We start from the raw sequence: 20,531 nt of genomic DNA, 5'->3' as shown, positions 1-20,531 counted from the left end.
CATGAAAGAAACGATTGCACAGGCAGGACGTAAACCCATTCAGTGGTGTCAGTGCTAGTTTTTGAACTGGGATTATCAATTCTGATCCTATTTTGCCTGCCCTTTTCCTGTCTCCGTTTCATATGCTTCCCTTTTAGTGATTTATCCAGTTCCCCTTTCAGCTGATGTCATTTCAGGATGAAGTACATTCAGTGACTGAGCCAGAGAAGTGCTTTTTATTCCAAAGAAGGCAGGCTTTGTTGTCATTTGTTCAGGCTTATGTGTCTAATACCATGCCTTGGAATTATTTGAATGCTGTAAGCCATGGTTCATTTGCGGTAAGAGTTGGGCAACACACAGTATATTCTCAGACACATTGAAAGCTGTTCTCGCTCCAGTAAGGCTTGTGGTTTAATTCGAGAAGTCAACAGCAGAGGAAAAAAAAGTGTTCTCTTTTGGGAATCAAAAAGATAGTTGCTTTGATTCCATGTGTCTTGGGGGGCAAGTTAAATATACTTTTGTGGCTGTTCATTGCTTGGTTTGAGGAAGAGGGACAGAGCTTTGACAGAGTGCCTGCTATAATGAAGTGGAAGAGCGTATTGTTTGAAATTTGCCTTTGGATGTCGGGAGGAGTGGATCTCATGATAATGGTGGAAATGTCATTTGGAATATACAAGGTGTTAATTGCACAGCCATTGTCATTGAGCGAACAGTGTGGTGATGGATGTTGCATGGGCTGGTGACATGTGGAGCATGACCCGGTGGACACTTGCTGGAAGCTCCACGTCTTGAGCAGACTGTCAGTTTTTTTTGGTCTACTCTGTGCTCTGATCCTCTCTACAGTCACAAAGCTCGAAAAGAACAGAAGAGGTTTTAACTCAGGAAATAGTGGTTACAATTCCAGCAAACTTGGCTTGCAGTTGACTAGATTGTGGTTTTGGGGAGGGAAGGTCAGAGCTGGGAACAGATAATGCCCAGGCCTTCATTGCTGTGGGTGTCCTGTCCTGTACAGAGCACGAAGGCAACTGTGGCCTAGTCTACTGTATTCTGTATCTTGTGCGGGTATGACAAATCCTTCCCTTGAACTTGCACGCAAAAACCCCATTCAACCATTTGCTCTTTGCTGCTCAATAACCAATTAAGGGGAGACAATGGCTTAGTGGTGTTATTGCTGGACTGTTAATCCAGAGATCCAGGTAACATTCTTGAGACCCGGTTCCAATCCCACCCCAGCAGATGGTAGAATTTGAATTCACTAAAATATCTGGAATTAAGAATCTGATGATGACCTCGAACCCATTGTCGATTGTTGGAAAAACCCATTTGGTTCACTAATGCTCTTTAGGGAAGGGAACTGCTGTCCTTACCTGGTCTCCTACACGTGACTCCAGACCCAGCAATGTAGTTGACTCTGAACTGCCCTTTGGGCAATTAGCAATGGGCAATAAATGCTGCCAAGCCGATGATGCCCTCATCCCATTAATGAATGGAAAAAGAAGTCGCAAATGGGGCTGCATAGAAGGGTGGAGTGGTTCATCCAAATAGAAGCCAAATACTGCAGTTGCTGGAAATTGCAAATTAAAGCAGAAAGTGCTGGGGAAATTCAGTAAGTCTTCAGTAAGGTCAGGAGGAATGGGATACAGGGGAACTTAGCTGCTTGGATACAGAATTGGCTGGCCAACAGAAGACAGCGTGTGGTAGTAGAAGGAAAATATTCTGCCTGGAAGTCAGTGGTGAGTGGAGTTCCACAGGGCTCTGTCCTTGGGCCTCTACTGTTTGTAATTTTTATTAATGACTTGGACGAGGGAATTGAAGGATGGGTCAGCAAGTTTGCAGACGACACAAAGGTCGGAGGTGTCGTTGACAGTGTAGAGGGCTGTTGTAGGCTGCAGCGGGACATTGACAGGATGCAGAGATGGGCTGAGAGGTGGCAGATGGAGTTCAACCTGGATAAATGCGAGGTGATGCATTTTGGAAGGTCGAATTTGAAAGCTGAGTACAGGATTAAGGATAGGATTCTTGGCAGCGTGGAGGAACAGAGGGATCTTGGTGTGCAGATACATAGATCCCTTAAAATGGCCACCCAAGTGGACAGGGTTGTTAAGAAAGCATATGGTATTTTGGCTTTCATTAACAGGGGGATTGAGTTTAAGAGTCGTGAGATCTTGTTGCAGCTCTATAAAACTTTGGTTAGACCGCACTTGGAATACTGCGTCCAGTTCTGGGCGCCCTATTATAGGAAAGATGTGGATGCTTTGGAGAGGGTTCAGAGGAGGTTTACCAGGATGCTGCCTGGACTGGAGGGCTTATCTTATGAAGAGAGGTTGACTGAGCTCGGTCTCTTTTCATTGGAGAAAAGGAGGAGGAGAGGGGACCTAATTGAGGTATACAAGATAATGAGAGGCATAGATAGAGTCGATAGCCAGAGACTATTTCCCAGGGCAGAAATGGCTAGCACGAGGGGTCATAGTTTTAAGCTGGTTGGTGGAAAGTATAGAGGGGATGTCAGAGGCAGGTTCTTTACGCAGAGAGTTGTGAGAGCATGGAATGCGTTGCCAGCAGCAGTTGTGGAAGCAAGGTCATTGGGGTCATTTAAGAGACTGCTGGACATGCATATGGTCACAGAAATTTGAGGGTGCATCCATGAGGATCAATGGTCGGCACAACATTGTGGGCTGAAGGGCCTGTTCTGTGCTGTACTGTTCTATGTTCTATGTTCTATGTCTATGTTCTTCAGTAACACTGGACTTGATTCTGGACTCGAAACATTCACTCTGTTTCTCTCTCCACAGACATTGCCTGAGCTACTGCTATGGTTCATCCTCTTCTTTGCCTCACCTTGCTGCTTTATTTCAACGACATTTCAGCTCAAAGTCCAAATACCACAAACGTAAAAACGAAAGAAACAGAGTCGGAAATGGCAGTTTGGCCCCACAAGCATGCCTCACTATTGAACAAGATATTGACTGTTCTGACTGTGGATATCACTCCACTTGCCTGCCTATTCCCCACTACAAATCTTGGACTCCCCTTGTAAATCAAAAACCTGCCACATGACACACTGTTGAAATTCCACTTTAATAGAAGGATCAGCTTTGTAATATCCCTTGATGAGGTCATGCATTTTGCAGGCTTTGCTGTTCTCCCACCATTCTGTGGAGTGCTACATCAGATATACAACATTGAAATGGACCATTCGGCCCAACCAATCCATGGTGGTTATTGCATACATTCTTCCACATCTAACCCAATCAGCATAGCCCTTTTCCCTCATCCACTTATCAAACCACTTCTGAAGTGCAGCAGTGCCATTCAGTGACCACTCCCAGTGGCAGCAAGGTTCACCTTCTCACACCCTTTAGTGAAGGTGTTTCTTCTGAATTTGCTGTTGGTTTGTTGCTGACGATCTGAGCTTGATTTCATTTTTCCCAGCAGGCTTCGTTTTAAAGACTTAATTGTTTTACGTGGCTATTCTGACATTACATCAGAATATGACCAGAAACTCAACTGGACTTGCCACATCAACGCAATGGCTACAAGAGCAGGTCAGAGGCTAGGAAAACTGGGGTCTGTAACTCACCTCCTAATTCTCCAAAGCCTACGCACCAGGCACTAGTTGGGAGTGTGGTGGAATACTCCTCACTTGCCTGGATGGGGGCAGCTCCAACAATGCTCAAGAAGCTCAAAACCACCAAGGACAAAAGCAGCCCAATTGGCACCATATCCCTAAGCATCGACTCCCTCTGCCGCTGACTCTCAGTAGCTGCAATGTGTACTATCTACAATATGCCCTGCAGAAATATGCCAAACATCCTCAGTTAGTACCTTCCAAACCCAAGACCACTTCCATCCAGAAGGACAGGGGCAGCAGTTGGTTGGGAACACCACCACTTTCAAATTCCCCTCTGAGCCACTCACCATCCTATCTTGGAAATATATCACTATTCCCTCACTGTCGCTGGTCGTGTATCCTGGAATTTGCTCCCTTAAGGGCATTGTGGGTCAACCCACAGCAGGTGGACTGCAGTGGTTCAAGAAGGCAGCTCACCGCCACCTTCTCAAGGACAACCAGGGACGAGCAATAAATGCTGGTTGGCCAGCGATGCCAACATCTCTCAAATGAGTAATTTTTTAAAAAGAAAGGTAATTTAGCAACAGAGAATACTGGTGTTGGAACGTGACAGACTGGTTGAGAAAGCTGTTGAAACCAGGAGGTTCAGTCCCTCTGGAGTTAGAGGCATATGATCCCAAGCCAAGGGCATTATGGTAAACCTCTGTGAGTTGCTTGTTAGGCCCAGGCTGGATTAAGATGTCCAATTTGTTGCGTGGGAAGAGGGCAGGGCCTATTGAGAGGTGACTTGGTCTCATGGTACCAGAGTTAAGATATCTCACTCAGCTGGAGAGACACCAATAGTTCTGTTTGGAGCAGCAAGAGTTAAGGGTGATTCAGTGGGGCATTTACTAATGATCAAGTGTTTGACAGTGTAACTGGGGAGAAATTGTTTCCATTGCCAGGGTAATATTTAGCAGAAGTGTCAAATGAGATCAAGAGAAATTTGTTTTCACACAGGCGTTTTATGATCTGGAATGGATTGCCCAAATAGATTTGTGAAAGAAAATTCAAGGACAAAGAGAATTGCCTAAATAACGAAAAGGGAAAGAGGTACAGGGCCATGTCAAACAGCAAGGGAGGAGAAGTTAATTGAACACCACCTACTAAGCCCGTGGAGCCAGGATGGGCTGCATGGTGGTCGCCTGAGCTGTATGATTGTGGTGTGTGTGTGTGTGTGTGTGGGGGGGGGGGGGGGCGCAGGGGGCAATGGTTTAGAGCAGGCAGCTCGTGTAGTGGGGCTGGGAGGAGTTCAATTTGAGCCCTGTTGGCAATGAAGTTCCATAAGACCATGCATGCATATCCTGGTGAATTTGCAGGCCCACACTAAAGCAGCAGCAACCAAAGAACGCCACCACTGCTGTGAGGTCTTCACAGGCCGTGTCATAAATTTTACTGAGACGTGTGTTTGAAAACGTAGATGAGTAATTTGAGCCATAAAGTCATCTTAATGTTGCTTGCTACACTCAGTTGGAACAAAGGCCAATTGAGAATAATCTGAAAACAGGAAAAAGCTTCATCAAACATGTTGCATTGGAAAGTTCCATTGCACTCCAGGAATTTTTAATTAATCACAAGTCATCAAGGGTGGAAAGTTGGTCCTCAGCATCAACCACAAATCTCACCACTTGTTTGGAAAAGCTAACCCGACCTAAAAGCCCAGATTCCTGTCCTTTTTTTTAAAGCATCCTGTCTTGTTTGTGCCAGTTTGGTCTGGGAGGCCCCATCGAAAATCTGCTGTTCACTTTCGGGTCAGTTTCCTAATGCTGGCATGACCACATTACAACAACAATTTGTATTAATGGAGAACATTCAACATAGTTAAACATGCTGTCGAGATTCACATCAAACCACAGTTATTGTCAAGTCAGGGAAGGCAATATTAAGCTTGCTGGTGCAAGGAGCTGTAAAGAGAGGGGAAGCAATGGGTTTCCAAGACTGCATTGACTATGCAGAGAGTTGTTGAAAGCAAGTCTTCCCTGAAATGGCTCCATAAGAAATATCTGTGACAGATATTCTCTTGGTTGTTGTGTGGGGAATATCTCAATGGAAGGTACACATTCAGTTGTCAGCCCTTTCAGTTTTAAAAACCAGCAAGGTAATTTGATCTACTACGTTAGTCCTGTAGTGGTGACTAACTTGCTTTGTTGAGCTATGAAACAGCCTCTGTGGTGGAAAAGGGAAAACTTGCAGTGCTTTGTGCAAACTGGAGGGGAATGAGGCAGAGTGTGAAGCTCTTTGTGAAGTTTGCAGTTCCATTCAAGCAGTTGCTAACCAGGAGACAACTGTTTTGCTTTGGTAAAGGTCAACAATGAGGACTATACTCTTAAGATGAAAGGCAGCAGGTTTAGAGGGGACTTGAAGAAATGATGTTTCATGCAAAAGGTGGTGGGAACTGCAGTGCATTATGTTTGAGAGTAGTTGAGGCTGGAAACCTGACCACCATTTAAAAGTACTTGGGTGAGCCATTGAAATGTCAGAACATTCAAGGCCAGGTGCTAGAAAGTGAAACTAGTGCCACTTTAGAGCAGTTTAATCAGAGCAGACTTGATGGGCCAAAGGCCCCTTCTGTCCTGTGCATGTCTATGAGAGTGACTTTATTGTCCGAATGTAATCTTGCAGCCTCCAGCTATCTTGGTGTGTTGTTCTGACCTCCGTTACCTTTACAAAATGCAACACCGTCCATCCTGTGGAGTAGGTTGTCCGTACAAAAGTGAGTGTCAGATGTTTGACAGAAATCAAAAAGAATGTTTTTAAGTTGTGCACAAATCCTGGCATGTGTCAGAATGAAAGCAAATATGCTGTCAGTGAGTTTGCACTGAAAAAGAGAAGCCTGAAATATTCCAGGACCTCCGGTTTGTAAATTAAAACAAAGTTCAGTGCACTGAAGCATGTGTTCATAGATGCTGTCATCTGTGCACACAGCAAATAACTTCAAACTCTTTCACTCTTCCCCTTCATAAAGACTATTGTTTTGCAGTGAAGTTGACCATCTATCATGGGTGAGCTGAAATTACAGTATCTTCCAAGTTAAGTTCCCTGCTGTTGATGAAGTCTTCTCATCCCATGGAAGAATTTGTACCCTTTCAAATCCCTCATTTGGCTTTTGGTTGTTTAATCGGATGGGTTCTAGCTCTTCAGAATGCACCGTGAAGTAAATTCAGCTCATTTTTGTAAACCTGGCCTGGGGAAAAGGGAGAAACCTGCGAGGCTTTTGAGCTCTCTCTCTATTGGAAGGTATTTTAGAATCGCTCTGTTCAGAGATGTTATGACACATGTCTGGAACGGATGAAACTTGAGCCCAGTCTTCTGGTTGAGGGGTAGAGACACTAGAGCCAAGAGACCCCTGCTCCACATTGGAAAGGTTGACCATAGAATAAAGCTGAGCTGTGGCCTTAATATGGAGCAGCCTCCTAAGATTGTGTAAAGCCCCAGGTTATTTAGATAGGGTCATAGAGGACGATGTCAAAACTGCACTGAAAGATGTTTCCATGTTCAGCAAGGGAGGGGAGAAAGTTTAGAATCAAAATAAAATTGTGTCATGGAAACATACAACACATTTAACAACTCCATCAAATACCATTAGTTTGAATGGACAATCATACAAATGTGAAATCTGACAAATACATACTCATGTTGGGTTGGCAGCGACAATTTGTTCAATTACTTAACCCCTGGCAGCTGAATGCATTTAATTTTTATTCTCTTGGGAGATGAATAGTTCTATTTGCAAAGCAGTATCTGTGATTTATAGGCAATTCCTCGAAAATTAATTGGACATAATGAAAGCCGAGTGTTATTTCCGGAGTGAGCTTTATAGACAGACAATTAACCTCTTTGCTTGTTGAGACATTGCGCAGTTGAATGTCCTTTGCCCTTAATTAACTAAAGCACCATCTGAAAGGAATCTTTTTATCAAGACACCAGAGGTCACGGAGTCTGGCTGTGCTTGCAGAGAAAATCAATTGGAGCCATGTGCTGAGGAAGCGAATTATCTGAACCTCTCATAGTTTGTTCAAAACACATCAATTGTCTTGTATAAAATCAGCCAACAATTCAACTTGCAAAACTTCCAAAATGAGCAGGAGCTGAGCAAAGTAGAACAGTAGGCTCGGAGTTGAAATAGCACACTACTCACCCTCCATTTGCTTTTAACTGCATCTCTGTTTTATTGCTGTGAGTAGTCCGTGGAAACGTGATGATTCCTGATAGAGGTAGCCGAATCCCCTTAAGCTGCAACTTGCAAGCACTACTTTCAATTCAATCTGTTGTTCTCGCTGTTTACAATGTGGTCTACTTTGCATTTGGGGGACAAAACGCCCATTGGGTGATCACATCCATTCAGCCCGCAAGCGTGACCTTGACCTTCTGGTCTTATGTCATTTTAGTTCTCCACCTTGCTCTCACACTGACATCTCTGTCCTTAACCTGCTATGCTTGCTCCAGTGAGGAGCAATATCATCTTCAAAGACATGACATCCTCTTTCATTTGGCACATTACAGCCATCTGGACTCTGTGTTGAATTCAGCAATTTCACATCATAGATTCTGTGCCCTGATTTGTTTCCTTCTCTTATCATATTTTGTTAATCTTTCAGCCAGCAGTGCACCTGCTCTTGGTACATTTCCATTGCCTGTGGAGGGCTAAATTATCTGTAATTCAATCTCTCATGCTTTCCAGCCTATCACAAATCATGCCCCACACACATCTTTGCTCTACGAGATCAGGTTTCAAGAAATGGTCACTTGTCCCAAAATGTTAACTCTGATTTCTCTCCACAGATCCTGCCAGACCTGCTGAGCTTTGCCAGCAATTTCTGTTTTAGTTTTTGATTTACAGCATCTGTATTTCTTTCGGTTTTTATTTTCTGTTCAATCAGGGCTGCCCAAAGTGACCCCTTCAGTGGGTTCTGGTTCTGGTGAAATGTTACAGATCACATTTTGATTACTCTTTCTTTTGCTACGATAATGCTTCCGCGTTTCTTTCCAGCAAATTCTCTTTTTATTTAGAGTTTCCAGCACCTGCAGCATTCTGCTCACAGAGAGTTTCTGTTGATTTTGTGATGTGATTGTCTGGTGGAGTTCCACCACATTGGCCCACAGCCTCTTGAGACACATACTAATGTCTTAAATTGTTTTCACAGAAAATCAAAGAGATCACGTACATGCATTCTGAGGGTATCCTGGCTGGTGAGCTGAAACATGGTCCCCTGGCCCTGGTTGACAAGCTGATGCCAGTTATCATGGTGATCATGAGGGACCACACATATACCAAGTGCCAAAATGCTCTACAGCAAGTGGTCGCACGTCAGGTACAAACGTCAGATTTTCATAAACTTTGACTTGTCTCTTGTGAGAGCGGGAGGAGGTATTTTCCCAGTGAAGTGTCAGGCTCAAAAATTGGGTTTAAAAACAAACAGCTTAGGGTTAATCATTATGAGTTGATTGGACATGACAGTGAGCAGTTCAACTAAAGTGGAAAAGTACAAGAAAAACAGACATACTGCAAAAACAGCCTGCAAAAACTGTGCGGTCCACATGGGGCCCACCTGGACTTTGTTTCCACCTAGTTTTAGAATCATTGAGATGTATAGCACAGGAACGGACCCTTCAGTCTAACTCATCTGTGTTGACCAGATATCCGAAATTAATCTCATACCATTTGCCAGCATTCAGCCAATATCCCTCCAAACCCTTCCTATTATGTACCCATCCAGATGCCTTTTAAATGTTGTATTTGTACCAGCCTTCACCACTTCCTCTGGCAGCTCCTTCCACACACGCACCACCCTCTGTGTGAAAAAGTTGCCCCTGAAGTCCCTTTTAAATCTTTCCTCTCTCACTTTAAACCTATGCTTTCTAGCTTTGGACTCCTTACCCTGGGGAAAATACCTTGGCTATTCACTCTACCCATGCCCCTCATGATTTTATAAACGTTCCATAAGTCACCCCCAGCCTCTGACAGCCCAGGGAAAATAGCCCCAGCCTATTCACCCTTTCACTATAGCTCAAACCGTCCAAACCTGGCAACATCCTTCTAAATCTTTTCCAAACCCTTTCAAGTTTCACAACATCCTTCCTGTAGCAGGGAGATCAGAATTGAATGCAGTATTCCAAAAGTGACCTAACCAATGCCCTGTACAGCTGCAACATGATCTCCCAACTCCTATATTCAATGACCAATAAAGGCAAGCATAACAAATGCTTTCTTCACCACCCGGTCTACATGCGACGTTACTTTCAAGGAACTATGAACTTGCACCCCAAGGTCTCTTTGCTCAGCAACACTTCCCAGAACCTTACCATTAAGTCTATAAGTCCTGCCCTGATTTGCCTTTCCAAAGTGCAGCTCCTACACTTATCTAAATTAAACTTCATCTCCTACTCCTCCGCCCATTTGATCAAGGTCCTGTTGTACTCTTAGATCATCATTTTCATTGTCCATGGCACCACCTGTTTTGGTGTCATTTGCAAACTTACCAACCAATCCTCCTGAATTCACATCCAAATCATTTATATAAATGACAAAAAGCAATGGACCCAGCACCAATCCTTGTGGCAAACCACTGGTCACAGGCTCCAGTCCAAAAAGTAACCCTCTACAACCACCCTCTGTCTCTTTGAGCCAATTTTGTATCCAAACAGATAGCTTTCCATGTGATCTGAGCTTGCTAACCAGCCTACCGTGCGGAGCTTTGTCGAACGCCTTCCTGAAGTCCATGTAGACCATGTCCACTGCTGTATCTTCATCAGTCTTCCTTGTAACTTCAAAAAATTCAAGCAAGTTAGTCAGACACGATTCTCCACACACAAAGCCATGTTGAATATCCCTAATCAGTTTCCTGACGGATAAAAAGGCTAAGTGTCAGAGATATTGTCACTCTGGTATCTGACTCTGAATGGGGCAGTACTAAAGCCGAAAACTATTCATGTGTAAATAAAGTCTGACTTGAGATGGAATATCAGCCTCTGGGGAGTTACTTCAAACCCTGCGGAGCCTTTTAGCCTCATAGTACACCTAATGTAAGACACGAGCAGAGCAGAGCAAGAGATTCGGCAATATTAATCTTGCCGTGGAGATATGAGTAGGTCGCCCCCTCTGCCTGTTTCAGCCGGTTATGAGTGATCCTCCCCTACCAGCACGATCTACAGCCCCAGGTTGCAGGATCTGTGTGAAAATGCTCGTTTCAAAGCAACTCAGACTCCTTGGGGTGGAAGGGCAGAGGAGATGCTGATTGGCTGAACAGCCACTGGATCAGAGTGATGCCGATACCAGGGAGATCAGAATTGAATGCAGTATTCCAAAAGTGACCTAACCAATGACCTGTACAGCTGCAACATGTTCTCCCAACTCCTATATTCAATAACCAATAAAGGCAAGCATAACAAATGCTTCCTTCACCACCCGGTCTACATGCGAGCATTCTGGCTGTGTTTGGGAACTGTCTCTTTGCCTTACCCATTGGGGAGATCATGGTGCTGTGAGATGGACTCACGTTCAGGCAATGAAACATAGTTAGGTCATTGGTCCAATGGCATGATGTTGCCTTTTAAAATAGGATCTACAGCATGAAAGCAGGCCACTCTGCCCAACCCACCCATTCCAGATTTGAATCCTTTCCCACCCCATTTTTGTTTCGTCCATATCGACCGCTGTAACCACTTAATCCCGAATGTGTTTTATTCGTCCTGAGCGTCCCCTTGACTGGATCTAGACAGTTCACTCTCACCACTCCTTGTGGTGTTGAGTTGCACATTCTTACCCTTTGCCAGCCAAAGCAAGTTTGTCCTGTATGCCCTGTTTGATTTCTCAGTGGCAGTCTGATATTGATAACCTGTGGGGGCCAGCATAACTCAAGGCTAAGCCATTCTCTCTGCACCTACTCTGCTAAACATTTTCAACACATTTAAGACTTCTATCCAGTCACACCTCAGCCTCCCAGATTTCCGGCCTGCCTAAATTTTCCTGATGGTAAACCCCTGCATTTGAAGGAGATCAGATGGCTGCTGTTTGGAGTCCCAGTGTACTGGCAACGTTATTTCCTCAACCAGTGCAACTCTGAAAAGAGAGTACAGAGTGGCCACTCATCTCAATTGGTTTTATTGTGAGGTGGGTTAACTTTGAATGAAATAATAAATGCATTAGCCAACACTTCAAAGCCATTCCTTCCACTTGTAGTGCTGTTTTGTGTAATTTCAGAGATAAATTCTGTGTAAATTAAAGTGGTTTTCTTTTGAAAATCCAAAATCTAAAGACAAAATCTTAAGACTGAGGGCAGTGTCAAGTCACACGAAATGGAAACCTGAGAGAAAATGAATTAACAGTACGAGACAGAGCAACGAGTCTTAGACACAGCAAAGATGTATGGAGATACAACAGAGCATGTAGGACAATATGTGTGATACTGCAAGGAACAAAAGACGAAAGTTCTTGGGAGTGTTGGCTAGACTGGTGTGAGCAGAATCAACAAAATAAAAGCAGCATTGGTTGGAGAGTGGAGGTGAGAATATATTGATCTGCAGTTTGTTCACCTTGTGGGGGGTCTGTTTAGCTCAGTTAGCTGGATGGCTAGTTTGAGATGCAGAGCATGTCATCAGCATAGGTTCAATTTCCACAGCAGCTAAGGTGACCTTGACTCACCCTCTTAAGCTCTCCCCTCACCTGAAGCATAGTGACCCTCAGGTTAAACTATCATCAGTTATCTCTCTCTAATAAGAGAGCAGCCGTTCGGTCTGGCAAAACAGTGGCGACTTAACCTTCAACCTTCACTTTTTTCAGGGCCGTCCGGTGGTGATTTGTGACAGGGATGATTACGAGACTATCAAGAGTGTAAACCGGGTAATTAAAGTGCCTCACAGCGTGGACTGCCTGCAGGGTATCCTCAGTGTCATCCCACTCCAGCTTCTTTCCTTCCACTTGGCTGTTCTACGGGGATTTGATGTGAGTAGATATTTCTGGCGTAAGAAGTGTTAATTATTCTCGCAGCTCGCACTTCCTTCCTCATAGATGTGAAGTAAAAGGCATGTGCACAGGCTTATGTTGTATGGCCGTGTCCACGCACTACACTGTTTTAGCTGCTGCTCATGATGGAGGTTGCTGCCACCATCCTGTTCAAATGCAGGAAACAAGAGGGCCTGCTTGGTCCAGTGGGGTGGAGCAAGAACAGAGACCCCTCTCATGAAAAAGATCTAATTTATGGCATGTCAGCAGCTTGTTGTTTATTACAAGGGTATGATCGCCCCTATGATACTGTCTTTCAGGTGATTAGGTCTCACTTCTTTTAGAATTGAAGATATTTGGTCCAGGAGTCTGAATGATATCATAGTGCATGGCCCTTGTGAGACTGGTCAATTTTGATCCTTTCAGACACAATTTGAACAAATTGCACCAAAAAATTAACAGCATGCAATATGCAAGGATCAATGCCGAGAGGAATTTCTGATAAACCTCCAATTGATAAGGTCTTTGAAGGATTAAGGGTTATAGTGAGCAGGTGGGTAAATGGAGCTGAGTCCATGAAAAGATCAGCCAATGAATTGCTCAGTGGGTCAGATGGCGTACTCCTGCTCCTAATTCTTATGCTTTTATGTGTTAACACACATATTTTGAATTAGCTGTTACAAATCAGCTAATCCCTGATGAAATGTCAGTGAGGAGAATGGCAAGCATGTCGAAGATTTATCCACCTCATTCCTCTATCCAATTTGCGTGTTGGATTCACCAACGTGGTCTTGAATTGAAAAGGAAGATTGCATATGTGAACTGAAAATAGGAAACTCTCAATGTACAGTCAGACACTCAGCATTTGAAGGAGATCACCTCAGAGAGAGCCATTCTCCTTCATGAGATCTGAGAGTTCTACCAAGAGCAATGGCCAAACTTCACATTCATAGACTGGTGAAATGATATGTAATTCCAAAATTTTCAGTTTCTGCCAAAAGAAAGTATTCCTAGTCCCCTTGCATAAAAACAGGTTTGTTCGTCCTCCCTCAACCACGATCCCCAAAGTAACCAGAAGAGGATGTGTTTGATCTCATCACAGTGAGTAGGAAGCTGATGGGGAGAAAAAAGCTGCCCTGTTGACTGAAGTAATATCAGTCAGTACACTTCTGCTTGGTCATTTTGTGAAGTGCTCTGAGATGTTTCATCAATTTATAATAACATCAACAGCTGATTTTAGAGCCCTCTGTTCTTGGACAACAGGTTTGTGAATACAGCAAAAATGCTAAATGAAGAGCTGCTTTTAAGTGAGCAGAATTACATCGTCACTAAAGTGTAGCTCAGGTGTAATTGGCCTAGATTCCCATGCACTAGATGAGAAGAGAATTAGTTGGATTCCTGCTGCAGATTGTCCCCCAGCTGCTTACAAAGATCGGTGTGAACATGCAGCACAGGCACTTGAAACATCCCTTATCCTTTTGGTGCACAAGACATTGACTTGCAAGTGAAGAGTAACTCTCTGGGTGAGGTTGCACAGGTTCTGGTTGCATGTGGAATTGTATGTGGTTCAGAACTATCATGCCAGAGAGCAGGAGAGGTGGAGTGAAACAGAAACGTAGCAAAGCATCACAGTCAAAACAACAATCACTAATCACCTTGTATTTCGTTCTGAAGGTTGACTGCCCCCGAAACCTGGCTAAATCAGTGACCGTGGAGTGACACGCTGTACAGAATCCACAGGAAAGACAGAGGGCCAATGTTTATTTTTTAACCTGAAAAATCTTAACGTTTTTTATATTTTAGAAAGTTTGTAAACCCACTGGGATAGTCTTTGTATTTTACTTTTTAGAATAGTGCAACTTATATGGGGCAGTTCTACACATGTAGGCCTGTGCAGTTCTGAGTCATTCGAAGAGGAAATAGAAGGCAAGATCGCTCCGCAGTGGGCTGTTAGCTTAATTTTTTTATTTTTGGTTTTGTCTATGTTCAGTATTTCTTCTGTATAGGTTGAATTTCAAAGCAGGGTTTCAGCTGTTTCTCGCCATTTCCATTCCAAATCATGTTAATTTTGGTGTAGAAAGGGAATAAAGGCTCGTGAGCACAGTGCACTGATCTCTCTGTTAGTAATATCAGTCACTTGTTTTTTGGACCAATAAATGACTGATCAAGTCTGTGATTTGGGAACACTAATCTGGAGTGGAGTGAAAGGGGTTCCGCTGGCATGACAGAAACTATACCCTGTGCCCGTTCTTGAGCAGAAATATGTCACGGAAAGAGAGCCGGAAATGAGATTTTGCAATTTGTTGTGTTGAAAGTTACACCACATGGGCAAGAGCTGGAGGAGGCACGCCAGTTACTTCACCCACGGATATGTTGCTACACTCTGTTTCCAAACATCTGAAAGTTCTAACTTGCTTCACTCTCCCCTGCTGTCAGGCATGCCGTCCTCCTGCAATCTGTGCTCCAATTTAACATGTTCTCACAAACAAAATTCAGGTTTAAAGCTTCAAATTTCTTTTTTCGCCTGGTCAGATCATGTGATGTGTCCACGGTTATTGGTTTATTGTGAGCAGCTGTTGGGAGTTGACTCAGTAATTCACATTGTAAATAGCAAATTCACGAGAATATAAAATGACTGCTGAAACAGTGCAAGTCAGAGATTTCTGAAGAAGGGTCTAGGCCTGAAACATCAGCCTTCCCTCTCCTCTGCTACTGCTTTGCCTGCTGTATTTATTCAACTCTACACCTTGTTATCTCAGATTCTCCAGTATCTGCAGTTCCTACTATCTCCAAGTCAGAGATTGCTGAGTTGCCTATAATTAACCCAAGATAATAAAGTGTGGAGCTGGATGAACACAGCAGGCCAAGCAGCATCTCAGGAGCACAAAAGCTGACGTTTCGGGCCTAGACCCTTCATCAGAGGCCTGCTGTGTTCATCCAGCTTCACACTTTATTATCTTGGATTCTCCAGCATCTGCAGTTCCCATTATCTCTGTAATTAACCCAAATCTGTTTCAGTAGGAATGGCATTAGCAGCTGATGAAGAATAAAAGCAGCTCACTTAAGTTGCACTTTATCTTCACATTCCTCCACTCCACCCCAAAATATCTCCACTTCCAAAATGGGGAAAGAAACATGAAACCTCTTAAAACTGACAAATGATAGTTTGAACTTGGGCTGAAACCCTGCTGTATGTATGATTCGTTATTTATGTTGGCTTAATACTTTATACTGTGACTTTTAGTTTCCTTGGTCCTTGCATGAGGTTGAAGGTTGTGGCACAAAAGGATATCCATGGATTTCCTTTCGAAATGTGAATCAAAAAAGCAAAATCAAAATACAAGAAATTAAATGAAAAATAACCTTGAAAATCATTTCATGGAAGAAGTTGACTTTGCTCATTCAAGGATACTGCTCCTTAGCTCCTGACGAAAGCAGCAGGTGAATGTGAACATGGCGAGTTGGTATTAGTCATGGGCAAGCATGTCACTGGCACAAACAGTATCAAAGCAGTGTGCATGTGGTGCATGAAGAAGTAGAATTTCAGCCTTCTCAGCTTAAATTAATTGGACATGCTGCAGTCTGCAGGAGAGTAACACTCCTGCCTTCCCGTGGATCCTGTCACTCCACACAAGTGTAAAACTCCAAATGTGGACAAATTGAAGGAAAATTTGCATACAGTATTGAAGGCTGTTCCTTTCTGCAAATATTTAGATGCACTGAGTCGCACTACACAAGGTCTTTCAACTGCTGGATTGTAACTCAGTTTAAGACCTACTTTTGCTAGCTATGCAGCACATCTAAACAGAGTGCTGCAAGTGGTCTGGAACACCACAGTGTGTTTTTATCCTGTCTGCGTTCAGAAGATTTGAACAAAATTGTCAGGTATCAAGTGTTTTTTCTCTACGCCTTATCACCCCCCTCCCCACCTCCACCCTGTACCTTGATGTAGCTGTCTGCCAAGGTTTTTATTCATCTCGTGTTAAGATTGAAATTTGATTCCAGCCTCATTGTAATGCAATGTATCTGGAAGTATAGTCTTGGAGAATTTTGATAACTGGACTATTTAAAGACGAAATAAATTTTGCTGAGCTCGCCAATGTCGAGTGTTGCTGTTAAACCTAACTGTGCACATAATTGAGTTTGCCAGCTTCTCTCTCGCCATATTTAATGCTTTCCAGCAGCTAATTAGAAGCACTCTGAGGAATGACACACCTTCAAGAGCTCTCAAAGAGCAACCCAGTGAATTTCTACTCCATTTCTGAATAACGTAAGCATATTCAGCCGAGTCAAGGGGCAGAACTCCACAATGTCTCACAGAAAGGTTCAAGATGAGTACCGTTTGGAGCAGCAAGACATTGTGTGCCTGTCAAAGCTATCCCCAGCTAATGCTAAAGACAGTGAATATCAGCTGGCACTGGTAAGTTCAATAGGCTTCCCTTTTGAAATGTCACTGAAGGGCATGATTGGAATTTGCATACGATATAGGAGCAGAATGACACCATTTGACCCATCGAGTTTGCTGTGGTGTTTGATCATGGCTGATATGATTCTCAAACCCTTTCTCCTGCCATCTCCCTGTAACCCTTGATCCATTTACCAATCAGGAATCTATCTATCTCTATCTTCAATAAACTCAATGACTTGACCTCCATGGCCCTCTGTGGCATTGAGTTTCACAGATTCACCACCCTCTGGCTGAAGATATTTCTCGTCATCTCACTTCTAAAGAGGCATTCCTTCACTCTGAGGATGTACCCTCAGGTCCGAGTCTTTCCTACTACTGGAAACATCTTTTCCACGTCCATCCAATCCAGGCCCCTCAGCATGCTATAAATTTGAGTGTGATCTCCCTCATCCTTCCAAACTCTCAATGCAGTGCTGACCCAGACACCTCAACTGCTTGTCACATGGCAAGCCCTTCTTCCCTGGGATCATTCTTACAAATCTCCCCTGGCCACACTCAAAGGCCAGCACATCCTTAGATATGCAGCCCAAAACTGCTTACTGTATTCCAGATGTGGTATGACCAGAGCCTTATACAGCCTCAACAGTTAAAGCCTGTCCTTATATCTAACCCTGTCAAAACATATGGGAACATTAGATTTGCCTTCCTAATCGCTACCTAAACCTGCACATTAACCTTAAGAGAACTCTGAAATAGGACTCCCAAGTCCTTTTTTGCTTCAGATTTCCAAAGCTTTTCCCTGTTTAGAAAACAGCCTGTGCCACTATTCTTACCACCCAAGTGCATAATGTAACACTTTGCCACGTTGTTTTCCATCTGCCACTTAATTGCATACTCTCCTAACCTGCTGAATTCCTTTTGCAGCCTCCTGCCACCTCAACACTACCTTCCATCTCTCTGTGTCATCTGCAAACTGAGCAAAATGCCCTCGGTTCCTTTGTAAGATTGTTCATAAATGACATGAACTTTCTCGATTGAAAAAGATGAAATCAATAGAGTAATACGTGTGTTGCAATCTGGGAACAAGACTGAAAACATTTCACATATTCAATATTACTGAGCTTCTCTGATCACAAGTCATCAACCTGTACCACTAGTGCCATTTAGTACTTTAAAGGCTGTGAGACCTGCTGACCGTTTCCAGCATCTTCTGCTCCAATTGGAACAAAACACAAGCTGTACCGTTTCTGGTGTTCCTCTTTCTATGACTTGGTCCCTTTGGGTCAGACAAGCATTTTGGACATTGCCTTTCTATGTTCAAGTTAAAATGTGGGTGCGACCTTTAGAGACAGGCCAGTACCCGCATGACTGTCCTAATGGTAAAGGCCTTCGCATCAGCTCCAGGGAGTTAGCAAATTGCTGAATCACACTGAATGCTACAATTCCTCACTCTTGAATTGCTGCATTCATCCCCAGATTACCTCCTGTCGTACAGTAGTGGAGTCAGACCACCGTGGTGTCCAGTCCAAGTGTATTTTTGAGGTTTTCTGTGAGGTGCAATGTCACTGGAAACTGGTCTTCAGTTTGATGACTGTCAGAATGATGGAGAATTGCATCATGTGATATTTGGGCTTGAGGGAAGAGTGGAGTGGGCTGCAACTTTCTGTTACAGCAATGTGCCAAAATGTTGCAGAAAACATAAGGATTATCTTGAACAGCCCAGCTGTTTATTTAGGGATGAAATTTTATTTCTGTTCCTGTTGTTGTTTTAAATATTTTTCTCTCAATGGAGTAACTTGATGCAAAAGCACGAAGTGAGTGCAATTATTTGGTGTTGTGCGTGATGTGTGTCCAAAAGCACTTTTGGACGGGGGTAGCCGTTTCAGCAATCATTTGTGAATGTGTTGAAGCTTCCTGGGCTGGGCTTTGAACTCCTAACACTGAATGTTTCACATCATTGCTCATTTCCCTACATTGCTGGGAAGACGGCTGCTTGTACTCTTAGGAAGAAGTTGTACTCCCACCTGGCATGGCCTGAGAAAGTCTGAAATCGAGCAATCTTCAGGCTACAGCACCATCCTCAATATGTTGCAGCACTGCCCATTTAAGCTGCTGTAGCAATTCTGCTTTGTGTACTAGGTTGGTAGAGCTTCGCGCCACCCTGTCAGAAAGTTGTCTGGCTGGTCTTGTGGCCATCTGAAACAGTCAGGCTTGCTTTTAATGGTGCCTTCCGCTTGTGGAACCAGCCACTACAGTGATATCTGAGTCACTCACTCCTCAACCCCAGCCCCACCCTGCAATGTCTGTTGGTGAAGTGCAAAATGCATTACAACTGAAAGCATGAAAGGACAATGAAACTCTGACCGCAATTGGCAGAGTGATCCATTGCTTTAGAAAAACACTCACTAAGCTTCATGAATCGACAGCTCTGAAGATTTGCAATGCGTGTGCATTGCACAAAAAAAGAGGTCATCAAAAAGCCTTTTGTCAGCTCAGTTTGCACATTAGTTCAATTTACTGACTGAAACAAAGCCCCACTTTGCAATGTACAGTCGCCAAGAAACCCATGCTAAAAGGCCAAAAACATTATCCCTGGTGGATTGTGGCTGTAGAGTGACTTTGATAATCCCATTCCTATTTTCAGACATCTCTGCCTCCTGTTTACTCCTCCGCAACATTAATAGGAAGAAGCCAGAGGAAATATTTCTTGCGCACAGAGAGCGAAGCTGATTGCTCCTCTTGTACTTTGCTGGTCCAATGAATGCTGCCAAAACAGTTCTGTCTGTTTCTAAATGTGGCATTTCCTGCACCAGCAGTGAGTTGTGGATCGATTCAGGCCCTGAAAGTGAGGACTCTGGGGATTTTCTGTAAAATCTGCTGCTCTGTGTGTGGTAGGTGCACATACATCTGCCTGTTGCTGCAGCATTGGTGGTTCTTGTACTTCAAGTCCACTTTGCCACACTTAGGAATGCAACATGGCTGATTTGCCTTCGATGTGTAAATGAGGTGAATGTAAAAGCAACAGCCTCTCCATTTTCCAGGTCCCTGGGGGGAAACATGCTGGATGAGCACATATTGGTTTCGTGACTCCAGTCCACATCTTGCAAACGTTGTCCTGTTCAGACTGATGAGATAAAGCAATACAACAACATTGGCACAGTTTTTGACTTGTAAGTTACGTAGGCCATTCTGCTGCAGTAGGGGTTGAGGGGATAGTTACTGAATGGGTTGATATTTGTCTGTACAGCATTTCATGTCAACGGCTGTTAACTTTTTTACGTGGATTTTGGAATGGGATCATAGCTCATTGTGTTGTGTGTTGGGGATGATTGCAAAAATGTATACAATGTTCATTCCTTCCCTTTACATTACACATTGAAAAAAGACTTCAAATCGTGAGGACAAATACAGCCATTGCACACAATACAGATTTTCGTCAGGAACACTAAATTGGCAGACACAAGATGCTTTCTTCAAATGCTTTATGCTAAACAGTCTGTATTAAATCGTTCCTCATCTTTAAAAGAAGAAATTTGAAGTGAGAGGTTTGGGCCTTGAGCCTATCTTCATGAGGGCTGCCACTGCAGAAATGA

At 43.6% G+C, this 20,531-nt stretch overlaps 1 protein-coding gene across 2 annotated transcripts in view; it reads left to right on the top strand.

The window, feature by feature from the left end:
• Positions 1-16,655, top strand: part of gfpt1 (glutamine--fructose-6-phosphate transaminase 1) — a 71,906-nt gene extending 55,251 nt beyond the window's left edge. For both annotated transcript variants that reach the window (XM_048522953.2, XM_048522952.2), the window contains 3 exons: positions 8,734-8,901; positions 12,369-12,530; positions 14,205-16,655. In XM_048522953.2, the coding sequence (XP_048378910.1) occupies positions 8,734-8,901; positions 12,369-12,530; positions 14,205-14,249 (375 nt within the window). In that variant the 3' untranslated portion in view covers positions 14,250-16,655. The remainder of the gene's footprint in view (positions 1-8,733; positions 8,902-12,368; positions 12,531-14,204) is intronic.
• The last annotated feature ends 3,876 nt before the right edge of the window (positions 16,656-20,531 follow it).

The sequence above is a fragment of the Stegostoma tigrinum genome, chromosome 40, assembly GCF_030684315.1.
Source record: "Stegostoma tigrinum isolate sSteTig4 chromosome 40, sSteTig4.hap1, whole genome shotgun sequence".
In the NCBI taxonomy this organism is placed as follows: Eukaryota; Metazoa; Chordata; class Chondrichthyes; order Orectolobiformes; family Stegostomatidae; genus Stegostoma; species Stegostoma tigrinum.
The sequence above is the reverse complement of the archived record's forward strand: the minus strand, read 5'-3'. Positions and strand labels throughout refer to the sequence as shown.